General features: G+C 32.3%; 1 protein-coding gene across 1 annotated transcript; it reads right to left on the bottom strand.

Moving 5' to 3' along the window:
• Positions 1-5,127: 5,127 nt before the first annotated feature.
• On the bottom strand, positions 5,128-12,021 carry LOC103486277 (phosphoinositide phosphatase SAC8). The gene is made up of 20 exons (XM_051084273.1): positions 11,660-12,021; positions 10,811-10,885; positions 10,389-10,516; positions 10,181-10,272; positions 9,967-10,024; positions 9,372-9,428; positions 9,166-9,197; positions 8,632-8,714; positions 8,436-8,542; positions 8,089-8,175; positions 7,926-8,003; positions 7,631-7,695; positions 6,647-6,745; positions 6,435-6,534; positions 6,237-6,345; positions 6,033-6,105; positions 5,860-5,953; positions 5,690-5,776; positions 5,473-5,539; positions 5,128-5,375 (listed from the first exon to the last, which is right to left on the bottom strand). The coding sequence occupies exons 1-20, from the start codon at positions 11,811-11,813 to the stop codon at positions 5,248-5,250; spliced, it is 1,773 nt and encodes a 590-aa protein (XP_050940230.1). The 5' UTR covers positions 11,814-12,021; the 3' UTR covers positions 5,128-5,247.
• Between the last annotated feature and the right edge of the window lie 519 nt (positions 12,022-12,540).

Here is a 12,540-nt window from a genome sequence, read left to right on the forward strand (position 1 = left end):
ATTATGATTCTTTTTTCTACAAAAACACTCCAACAAAACGTTGTTCCATTTAGATTTTATATTTCAAAAAGTAGTGCACTTCTATTAAAAAAAAGATACTTACATTTTTGTTTTTCTAGTCAATCTCGATCGGAATGACTCCGAGATAAATTTCGAAAGAGATTTATCTCGAGGTTTTCGTGAATATAGTAAAATGCAATCTCAAGAATAATTTTTGGTTATGGTGAAAATGTCTTCATAATAAAAAATATTATTATCGAATATATTAAAGAATGAAATAACTTGTCCAATAAGTTTTAACACCAACTTCTATAACTCAACCATCTTTAAATTTTACAGATAACACATCTACCTTAGATTTCACAAATCCTAAACTTGAAACAAAGTTTAAAACTATCAGCAGGTTTAAAGTTAATTACCTTTGCATAATTAAGTTTAGTACAATCAGGAAACACTTTCTAAGGTTTACTACATAAAAATTAGTTAATTTCGAGAATAAAACATTTAGACTCGGTTGAAACAAGATTCTTGTTTGGCGGAAGTGAATATCATGTATTTGAAAAACCAAAGGGGTTTTGGTAATTTAAACACATTTTTTAACTTTGAATTTGGTCCATATTGTCCAAAAAAACAAAAATATAATAATATAATATTTGTTATTTTGTCTTTTTTTTTTCTTTCTTTTTTCTGGTTTTATATCTATCTCTATAAATATATCGATAAAAAAATAAATTTAATGAATGAAAAGAGAAACTTCCTTTGGCATTTGGGAGCAAACCTTCGTTGAAGAGGGAGCACCATGATTGTTAGCTTAGTAAGTGATTTATTATTTATTGTATTATTATTTTAAATGTCATAGTTTAATGAAAAGAAAGGCGAACTCTGGAAACGTGGTGGATAACGAGGAATGCTTTCCAGGTGGGTTTTGGCATCTAAATCTGCTCTTTCTTTTTCCAAATTATTTGATTGTTGATTTTTCGTATGATTCTATAGACAAAGAAAAATTAAAGATCTGTATTCAAATCTGCATTTTGGATCTTTGATTTTAGTTAACTTTTGTATGAAAAACATTATACTAGAAAATTAAAGAGTGTTTTTCAAATAATAATTTAATTTTCATCAACTATATTTAATTTTAGTAAAACAATAATATGGAATACAACTTAATTGAATGTTCAATTACATTTAGGACACTTTTTAGGTGAGATTTTTATTGGTGGGAATTGAAATTTTTCTTAGAAGAAAATAACTAGTTGTTAAATGGATGAAGTGATATATGTAGTATTCTTTTTCTTGTTTGGTCAATTCAAACCTAATTGAGTAGATACTCATACATCGTTAGTTATTCTTTCATCATTTGAAGTACCCAATCCAAACAATAAGTGTTGAATTGGATAGCCACTTGAACTTGCAATTAATTTGAAGTATCTAATCCAAACAATAAATGTTGAATTGGAAATCCACTTTTATATTTTTCTTTTGGATGATTGAACTCGACTCCTCCAATTATGTATTGCGAATTCGACCCATTTAAAATTCTGAATTAGTCACTATCTTAACTCACATACTTTTCTTAACTGAATAATGAATGAGTTTAGAATATTTATAAAAGTTCAATAAATAATATATAACGTAATCTCTTGAAGAACAAAGACATTTTGGGAACAAATAGGCAACCAAGTGTGAGACAAGAGAAATGTGGTTGGAAGAGACAAAGTGGGGTCAAGAGGAAAGTGTTTGTAATAAGAGGAAAGAAGGTGAAATAGAGAAAACAGGTGGATTTTAGATGGCGATTATATAGTTTGTCCAGGTGATCATCATCATCATCATCATAATAATAACTAATAAGAGAGAGAGGCGGTTTCCCTCGGAGTTCCGTAAGGTCGACAAAACGGAATACGTTGTCGTTTGCAAGTTGCAAGGTCTTATACCGATGGGGTCCAATCCCCTTCCGAAACTCTGCTTCTCGGCGGTTCCCCAAACTAAACGTTTCCTTTTTTAGCCTTCCAAAAATGTTTAAGCAAAATATGGACAAATCTTCATATCAAATCTCGGCAGTGTTTTATCCATTTCGGCTAAAGATGGTGAAGCATATTTTGCAATAAAGGAATTACATATTGTCTTAATTTCGTTACATTATTAGAAAAAAGATGTATATTACTGTAGCAGAGGGAGGGCACTTTTATGTCTAGCGGCTTAGATTGTACACCTAAGCTGTTGTGCCCACGTGCAAGAGTCTCGTACCAACAACACGTGTAAAATTTAGTTGATTTAGTGTGTAAATTTGATCATATATATTTTTTTGGTATCTTAATTTTAATAAATATAAAGTGGTTATCAATTATGAAGGATTGTGTGAACAGGCGGTGGAGCCTTTGACAACGTTAAACATACCGGAGAAGCTTAGGTGCGAAGTTGACACGTTAACTGTCCGGACAATTGGAACATTATGAAACTGCCATGTAACATCACAATAGATAGTCACCAACTTTGGTTCTATTATTCCCTCAAAATACTCTCATTTTATGCTCCTTTTAAAACTAATTTGTTTGTTACGGGAAAAGGAGTGATTTTAAAATTTGGAAATGATTTGAAATCATGTTTTTACTTGAAAGAAAAATTTGAGAATTTCATAGAATTAGAAGTAAGTTACATGTTCATCTCTGTCATTCTCTAATTTTCGATTAATACAACCATAGATAAAAACTTCATTTAGTAGAATTCTAACTTTCCTTTTCCTTTCTAATATCTATAATTCAAATATGAAATTTTAAATTTATTATTTTCAAATCAGTCTTTTTCCTCCCAAACAAAATAACTAACTTAAAAACCATTTCTTCAACTCTTTTTAATACATACAGAGGGTTAAGAATGGTACAAATCGAAAAGTGGGCAAAATATTTGCAGAAATCAAGTGTATGTATTTCTGTTCTTTAGTGAAACATAGATAGTTCTATTTTATTGTTCTTAAAAAAAAAAACCACTGTATTCTTTATTCTTTGGTCCACAACTAAAACGACTCTCCAAAAATTTACAGTAATTTGTTGTCCCTAATTACACTTTAATGTAGTTAGTAACCAATTAAACTGTCAATTGCAAATTTTTACAAGTACCAAATTCAGATCATTAAATTTATATTATTGTAGAATTGTTATAATGGTACAAATTTGAGGGTTAAAATTTTTTATTGTTTACAAACCTAATTTTTGTAATCACGGTTAGTTTGAAGGCATAAATTTAACATTTAAAGGCTCCAAAAAATTGATAGTGAAGTTGAAACTTGATATATGAAATTTGAGAAAATAAAAAATAGAAAAAAGCACATGCAGGCACATTAAAACTATGTTCTAGAAGTCTCCTACTTTTTTTTTTTTGGTGGATCCGTTTGTTGACAAGCAGGAGAATGACGTTCGGTTAATGTAGACTCCAACATTCAACTCTTTCTTTCGTTCCTTTTTCTTTTATTATAATTATTATTTTCGTAATTATCCCAATTGACCGAAGTTTTGAAAATCGAGCAAGTTGGAATCTTTGTCTTATTTAAAAGAAATGGTTGGAGAACCCTATTTCATGGGTTAAATCAACTGAAAAAGAATTGTATAAGTTATGATTTTAAATTAAATTTAATCTCTAATTTATAAAATTGGAGTGATCTATTTAATCTCTTTTAACTTTTCAATGTTTATCTTTAAATTGGCAATTATGTGTCTCACAAGTTTCTAAGGATTTTTTTTTTTCATTTTTAAAGATGTATTTTTGTTTGATGTCTAATAAAATCTTAATCTTTAATTTTCATTTTTGAGTCGAGTAGATTCTAGACTAAAAAAGTTACAAAAAATGTAAAATTAGAGATTAAATTAATGCACAAACTTCAGTAACTAAAATTTTAACTTAACATCATAAGCATATTTGATTAAGTTTCTTTGAAAGAAAAAACCGACATTATTACCTATGTGCTATTCGGAGGATCTTTAAATAATGAATCGCTACTTTAAGGATAATAATTATGAGCATAAAAACATTTAAAAGATTGCAAATTTAGCAAAGATTGATATACTTTTATACTGATAGTTGATAGTCTATTTTAATAATATAGGTACTTTGAACGTAATGGTTACACTTCAGCAAGTGAATTAATTGCAGTTCAAATGGGCCCATTTTAGCGCAAATAGTTCTCGTCTCTTGCCTCTATATACATTTGCAACTTGTAAGTTTGGAGTTTTAACGTGGAAACTCTTTTATTTACTTTTTCCTTCAGTTTTGTGATGTAAATCAAAATTTGAAACGATTCATCCAAATAATGAATAACAATAAATAACTTATTTCCGGGAAAAAAGAAAAAAAAAAAAAAAAACACATTTTTCCTCGTGGGACTCGATTTTTTGAGAAGCACCTTGGAAGCATTCAAGATATGTTCAATCTCTTAAAATTTTCCATATCGTCACTATAAAATTTTAGTCAACCATACCATTACTTGTTTTATAATTTTATTCTGATGTAATCTCGTATTCCTTGCTAACGGAGGGGCATGAGGGATTGGAATAGGTAAGTCAAAGTTTATTTAAAAAATCTAAGCACTATGACGGGAAGAAAAAAAAATTCTCATCAAATAGAGGCGTTTTACCTTTATCTTTTGTTGTGAATTCAAACATTTTATTAGAAATTTTTAGATCACTATAAAGAAATTGTGAAAGAAACAAATTTCAAAAATAAAAAACAGCAAACAGCAAACTAAAACTTGAATTTGTTCCGTAATTTGGTTTTTATTATTTGAAAATATAAACACGACCTCACTCATGAGCTTTTTTTTTGTTTTGTTACCCCATCAAGATCATTGTTAAAATCTAATCAAGTATATTCAAAACAGATAAAAGTATCTTTTTTTAAATATTTGTTTATGTTTCTATGTATGTTATCAATTGCATAGAGATCGCGTGAAAATACGCATAATTTTATAAAACTAAATGCCAACTTAAAAAACATGATATTTGGTATATTTAAAGTTTGTTTGGATTGACTTTCTAAGTGTTTATAAACATTCATTTTGCAGATGCTTGTTTATAAATACTGTTGTGCAACATTTTTCATCTTGCTTTAACTATAACTATAACTTGAGAACATGGAAAATAGCACAAAAGAACACACTATATGCATCATCATGTAAGGGGTCAATTACAGTAAATCAGCAGTGCATTTCTGTCCATAAATAATATAAGCTTAAAAAAATGTGGAATGAGAAGCGAACCTTCAACGGAGGCTGCATAAGCGAGGCCTAGAACAGAACTGTTTGCCATTTGCTTTGACCACTGCCATCACCCCAGCAGTAACACCAGCCCAAAGCACAGATGACATAAACTGCTGCGCATTCCTTCCCGCTATAAGAGAAAATCATAAAACATATATTAATTTTAAATCATCCTAAGAATAGACAAAACAATAATCTTAAGAGAATGATGACCATAGCATTCATACCTTGCTGAAGCGTGAGCGATGTAATCGTCAAACCTCCAACCACTAGAGCTGATGCTACCGGGAGATACTGCACAATAAAGTAAATAAACTATGAGTAGGATATAGATTTTAGAGAATACTTTGGCCCATAAATTTAACAACTGACAACTCTCTCATTACTCACATCTTTCCACATTACATTTAACGATTCTCTCTCATTACTCGCATCATTACTTACAGATAGTGATTCAAATCCATTCAGCTGGAATGGTGAAGGACCTTGTTTGTTGATGCTATAGCGGCCACATATAAGATCTATTGCATCCTACACAAAATAAAGCCAAATACTTCTTTAGAAATGGAGCTCTATTCATTCAACTGGATTTTCATAGACGTGGAGAGGCTTACCTGCCGAACTCCGTCATGGAAATTATTCAGATAATATCTGGTAATAGCACTCATCCCATCTTTGATTACTCCGGAAAAAGTCTGCTTTCCATATCTACACCCGAAAGTTCCATTTATTGGAAGCATTTAAACAGTTTATTTTTTCACAATAATAGGCTTTGAGTTAGGTTCACCTCACTAAGTCTCCTTTCAAAGCATGAGTACCAGCATACTCAAGGCTAATCTCATCACCTTGTTCAGCCCACACTAGGAAGATAATACACAGTTTAGTAGATATGTGTGACTTTAAGTGAATGAGAAGTGATTGTTTTATATGTAGGCATGCATGCAGACTTCTAAGCTCAGGGTCTATAAATCAATTGAAACAGGAGGCATACACGTTCTAAATTTTGTGTAATCTTCATTGAAGTTCGTAATGCACTCGGCAGATGTAAGTAGTCCGATCCTCTGCAATTGGTTGGTCAAAGATTTTTGAGCCAGGAAACACTGTTAAAGAGAGAAACAACATAAGATACCAAACAGGATTCTGGTTTTAACGTGTGACGTGAGGTGAAGTATATCCACTTCTCACAAACCTGAGTAACATTTGTTCTATCAAGACAATCGATGCAGTTAGATCTAATAACTCCTTTTTGTTCCTGGAGTATATTTCCTTCTGGATCTATGAGGAGGTATCTGCTCAGCTGGAACAGTAACGATTAAAAACTGAATTATGGATAGCCAGCATACCTGGTTTTTGCATTCTTAACATGTAAGAACTTGTATTCAGAATTTCCATCCATATTACCCTTGGTTTTCAAAATCTTCTGAGATTTGATCATATAAAAGCTGCAGGTTTTCAAACTTTGTGGTACCACATGTATGATGAAAATCAAAAGGGACATATCTGCAACACATAGACAAGGGGCACCATTTCATTTTCTCATATAATAATAAAAAAGACGTCAATGTTGAGATGGCTGCACCATACAAATGGTTACCATCATCTGGTTCAACTTTTTACTACATTATCTGGAATACTAAACACTAGCATATCAAGATATCATGATGTGTGGCAACATCCCATTCAAAAGACAAAAATTCTAAATTATCGCAAACAAGAAAAATGAATACAGAAAATCAGGTGAATTTTTTCCTTCACATATTTCAAACCCAGGACTGTAATCCAACCAATTGTGGTAACAAGACGTCATGGTGAAGTTAGATGTGTAGTGTAGGAAGGGACAGGATAAAGATATTTAGATGTCGTGGTGAAGGATAGAGGGAAGATACCTGCATATCCATAAAAATACAGTATAAGCATGGTAACATCCCTTTACAAAGACAATAATTTAAAGCATAGCCAATCAAGAAAATTAATCCATCGCATCAGGAAATTTTTTTCCTAGTACATTGCAAACTACAGAGCATAACCTAACAGAGGATAGAACTAAGAGAGGACTAGAATTCAAAAGGTGTAGGACATCTAAGGTCCACAACTGAAAATCAGAGACTTAAATGTTACTGACTAACTAAATCTTATAGGAGGCAAGGCAACACAGAAGCCAACCAGAATAAAAGACAGCATACAGAGAGGCTGTACAAGTTAACTACTAAGAAATCGATATTGTGAGCTACATAGGTCTTGCTTCTTGTAAGCTCCTAAATTTTATGTTCACAGTTGCACTTTCCATCCAACCATTGAAAAGTTTAGTTTGTATTTAATGAGAAGGAACTACATAGGGTTCGAAGTTGCGCATACTAGATTCCATATATTTTAATTATACCATACCTTGCATTTGGCAGCTTCTGCATTTCAGCAGCAAACGCTGCACTCAATTGACCTTCTTCACCATGCTGAAATAGAAAAATATTAAGGAAAGTTATATTGGCTCGTTGAAGATCACAAATGAGTGTCACAGCATGAGGCTGGTAAAAGCAACATAAAGAGTGTGTGCATGTTGGCAAGGAAACACAGGATTTATATGGGTCTGGAGAGTGACTCCCGAAGCCTACAAAGACAATCTTGATGCATGTGGATGGAAGTATCTTATTAGCATGAGAGAAAAGGGATAAAGAAATGGTACTTTATCGGTTAAGTCGACTGCTATTATCTCTCCATATCGTTGTGAAAGATCAAAAAAGTGACGTTCAACAACTTTTGACTGTATATCAGAAAAGCAGTAGTTGTTGATGGGGGAAACGGTTAAACATTCAATTAAAGAAAAGTGCAAAAATGTTAAACTATACCGATTTCTCATCATTTAAAACTTTAAGTTGTGGTTTATAGCTCAGATCAACAATTTGCTCCCAAAGTAGAGGAATCGAACCTCGAATCTGCAAAATGGAGAGAATGTTGGTACAGATAAATTGACTGGGGATAGCTCAAAGATATAGATATTGAATTTATCGTTAAAAAAAGAATTACTCATATTAATCAAAAAGGAAAACCAATTTTCAAATCTTGATTGGCATGTCTAGATAATCCTATTTTAAGGCATACATCAATTAGAGGTTTTCTTACCTGAAGTTCGTTGAACTTACGTTAAAACAGAAGTTTCAAGTTAATCAATTATATTCAGCAAGAAACAAAATACCTGCAATAGTGAAGCTTTAAGACCTTCATGCTCCACCAGTTGCTCAGTTTCGATAAAATTGGCTGTGTCACCTTCAAGATTTGCTCCCCTTCTCCACATTCTCGTTCCTAGTAATCAATAACCATTTCCAAAATAATTAATATTTTTCTAACAGCCTGAAATCTGTTTAAGAATTGGCAATATCCTTAAAGTGTACCTAGCCGACGAGTGCATCGCCTTGAAATTAACGTTAGTTGAACGGGTGATTCTTTTAGCTTCAGCTGTACGGCCTGGAAGCTTGCATTTTTGTTAAGGTTTGGTTTGTAGCTCCATTAAAACAGATAAATTTACATTTTCATCAGAAACTTTAATCCCCTCTAGTGTAATACTTGCATATTTGTCAGGGAAAATGTTTAAACAGGTTAAGATTATTTTACAAGTCTATAGCTTTGGAAGGATAAACAATAGTAGAAGTGTTTGTAAGTGAGAATTTTTTTTATATCTATAAATGTCTGGGCCAGTTTACATGCACATCAACTAATCTCATGGGACAATGGGTATGCCCTTAAAGTTAGAATAAATTAAAAGACAATATTAGAGAAACAACTACAAGAAAACTCTAGACAAGTTTCTAAGAAATGTTTTCTAGAAAGAAAGAAGTTTCTTAAGTTTGATTAGAAAAGGGAAACGTTGTAACTAGTCTTCATGACATCCGCCATATTAATATATGAATTGGAAGTTTAGGATATTTCCTTGCAGTAGTGGAATGACAAACTCATCAAGCTGCAATGAAGAACAATAGTATGACATAAAAAAGAAAGAACAAAAGAATAATAAACAAATTAACGAATCACAAGAACTTGTGATTGTGAATAACTCGTGCCAATGTTGCTTATTCTTAAATAACTAACTCCCAGAGCATTAGCCTGGAACAACCATGCACAATGCAGCACATACCTTGAACTCAATAAGTTCCACTAGAAGGTTTTTGTTCCAAACGAATCTAGGGTCAGCCTGAAATATTGAAACAAATAACTAGCAATTAATTACGTAATCAAATAAAAATTCAAAATTCACAATCTAAATTGAACAGGGGATAAACAAAGGGACAAATGCGTCAAAAACAATGCAAAAGGACGTAGATTTTAGTGATAGCAGGAGGAACAAACAATTAGTAATGACGGATATTTTATGAAGTCAAAGTTGTGTGTGCTTATAATATGCAACTTGTATGTTCCTTAGCTAATTAATCAGAAAGAAATAAGCAACATTGGAATCTAATCATAATATGTGTAGAAGCAACATAATTGAGAAAGCTGTTCAAAGTATGGAAAAGGTCACTTCCATTAACTCAGTATGACTCAGAGGAAGAGAGAGCGAAAGAGAGACAGTTGAGACCAGGAAATTCCAAAGCATTGTTGCCGATCAAATGTGTACAGAAGTTTTTCTTTTTCAAAAAGTATCATTTACTAATTCGTCCTTTAAGTCTTCCAACTGCTGAAACAGAGAAACTTTCTTTTAAACATAGTAATTAAATTCCACGCCCATTTACCTGCTTCCAAAGCGGTTTTGCGGTCCATCCTTCAGCAAACTTACACCTTCTCTGTAAGCTGTTACAAGAAAGTGAAGTTATCTTACAACTTAAGAATGAAATGACAAAGTCTGAAGCTGAACTAAGATCCAAAATCAACTCAAACCATGAGTCGATAATGATAACAACAAAAGAAACTATATTTAGAAAGCTGCAGAAGAAGAAGATCATTTACTTCAACGTTATATCTGTTTGGTATGAATAATACAACCCGGGAGTTGTTACCACTGTTTTCAACAAAGACAGGAAGTAAGCTTCATCCTTTTTCTGCTCAAAAGAAACAATTTCCAGGATTTAAATGGGATTTTGACCATGCTAGAAGAAATACCAAAGGAATTTTTAATAAGAAGCAATGTCAAAGGAATTATTAATAAGAAGCTTACTTCTTGAGAAGTTGAAAGCTTCAAAGCCTCATCACAAGGGAGGAATTTCATAGATGTTACTTGGAAAACAGGGAAACCAAGGAAGTTTCCTACTTCTTTTCGTGAAGTTATGACAAGCATGTATACTCCTATACAACAACACGAGTAATCAAAAGCAGGAAGCAAAACAAATATCATATGTTCTTACTTCTAAAGTTGTCAGGCCGCTGATCAGATCGAATGAAGCTGGTAACTATTCTATACTCGTTTTTATTTTAAAAAATTTCAGTGAACAAGATTCTGAAGCGAAGCATGTGAAAAATTGAATCATCATAATGCAAATACAAATAGAATATAGTGCTTCCTTTTCCAACCCTGACAGACTATAACAGCAAAATTGTACAAACGTGAACATGGAAACAATCTTCATCATAAGCAATTACCAGCGACTAATCTTATTGTCCCAACCACTCCATAGATTGTGGAGACTTTTGTTGCATCACCAAAACCAGTATCACCTGTAACAATGAGGCATTCATACTATTCTTAGTATGGCAAACGGGCACAAATTTGGAAATTTAGCAACAAGTTGTACGAGTTAACACTAACAGCAATTCAAATGATTTAGATACTAAAGGCAGTAACATTTCTCAACCGTGACAAAGAACAGCTACATGATTAGTTTCCACTAATAGCAAAGAGGTTTTTGTGGAAAATGTAAGTGTACAAAAATTAAATCACTCTACGACCTGTTCAGCATCCGCCAGAATCATCATTATTGTAATTTTATCACCATTTATGATTATTAAGACCAAAAAATATAGAAGACGAAAACAAATGAGGTAATCAATTTGTATCCAATCTTCCAAGATTTCTCAGACTGATGCGGAAATGAAGTTGTGACAAAATATATTTTTTGAAAATGCCACATTCAAGTACCAATAGTGTTCGAATATCAGAAGATAACAACAAAACAGCTACGGAATGAAACCACGTTTTAAGAGAAATACAGGCAGGGAACGAGACAAAATCACAGAGTTTAACATATAAATGTGATGCAATTCATTTTGTAGCAATGAATAACTAAACGAAGAAAGGACCTGAAATTAGGAATCTCATAAAAGTTGATTTCAATAACGGACACGAAATTCGCCAGCCAATTCATGGTTAGAATGTCAATCATTAATTACAAGTCTAGCTCGAATCCTTCGGATTCATCGTTTTCCTAGGACCTTATTTCCTCATCAACCAAACTACTATGAGAAATCGTATTATCGGAAAGAAATCCTTACAATCAAGCGGCTCGATATTTCCATCGCCCCGGTTGATTGAGAAGCCTCGGTTGGGAAATTCCACAGACTTTACAACGAACCTATCCTGAAATTCGTGCAATTCCAGCTGATCGTAGAGCTTGAATCTCTCGCAAGAAGAGGATTCGCCTTCCATGTTCGGGATCAAAAGAAGCAGAAAACAAATCTAGAAATTAAGAGCTACGAAGGAAACATCAGGAGATCGAATTTGGTCCATCTGGTGAATTGAAAACGGATTAACCATTTTAGAAAGGTCGACTCATGTCAGCTTGGAAGCCTCTGAGTTATATATATCTAACCCAATGGACATTGAAAACCAACACAGTTGTACGGTCAAATACGATCATAGTAACCCCGCGTTCCCTTTGCCAAATAGATTAATTCATTAATTTATTGTTTACTTTTTTTTTCAACGACGAACTTTTTTTTTTTCTTTTAATTTTTTGTTTGAGGCAAAGAACAAATACAATTGACAAAAAGAAAAAGAAAATAAGAAAAAGAAAAAGAAAAAGTAAGATTCCCAAATATGGAAAGAAACATCACCTATTTAGGGAACTTATTACTTTTCATAAGATATGGGATCCACTAACCTATAGAAACAAAGTAAAATACTAAGTGAAGAATATGTGGTCCGATCGATAAAAAGTCCTATCAAAATCAAATTGATGAAGAAGATGTTAATGAACAGTGAAATTTTATAAAACTAATTTTGAATCATTTTATGAAACTTTTTTCCTTAATATTGAAGGTTTAAATTTCCATATCACAACCAACATAAGAATAGTTTAATTAATATAAAGTTAATATTATCAACGTCGAACATACATTGTCTACAAAAGATTTTAAATTAAATTAAGAAAATC

The sequence above is a fragment of the Cucumis melo genome, chromosome 4 (assembly GCF_025177605.1).
Source record: "Cucumis melo cultivar AY chromosome 4, USDA_Cmelo_AY_1.0, whole genome shotgun sequence".
Lineage (NCBI taxonomy): Eukaryota > Viridiplantae > Streptophyta > Magnoliopsida > Cucurbitales > Cucurbitaceae > Cucumis > Cucumis melo.

What these genes read in the sequence shown, in the direction of transcription:
- LOC103486277 (XM_051084273.1), bottom strand. Translation starts at nt 11,813, where the DNA reads ATGGAAGGCGAATCCTCTTCTTGCGAGAGATTCAAGCTCTACGATCAG. An exon ending in TGGAACTTATTGAGTTCAAG is followed by an intron (nt 9,198 to 9,371) that starts GTATGTGCTGCA and finishes TCTTCATTGCAG; the next exon opens with CTTGATGAGTTTGTCATTCC. An exon ending in TTACACAAAATTTAGAACGT is followed by an intron (nt 6,106 to 6,236) that starts GTATGCCTCCTG and finishes TTATCTTCCTAG; the next exon opens with TGTGGGCTGAACAAGGTGAT.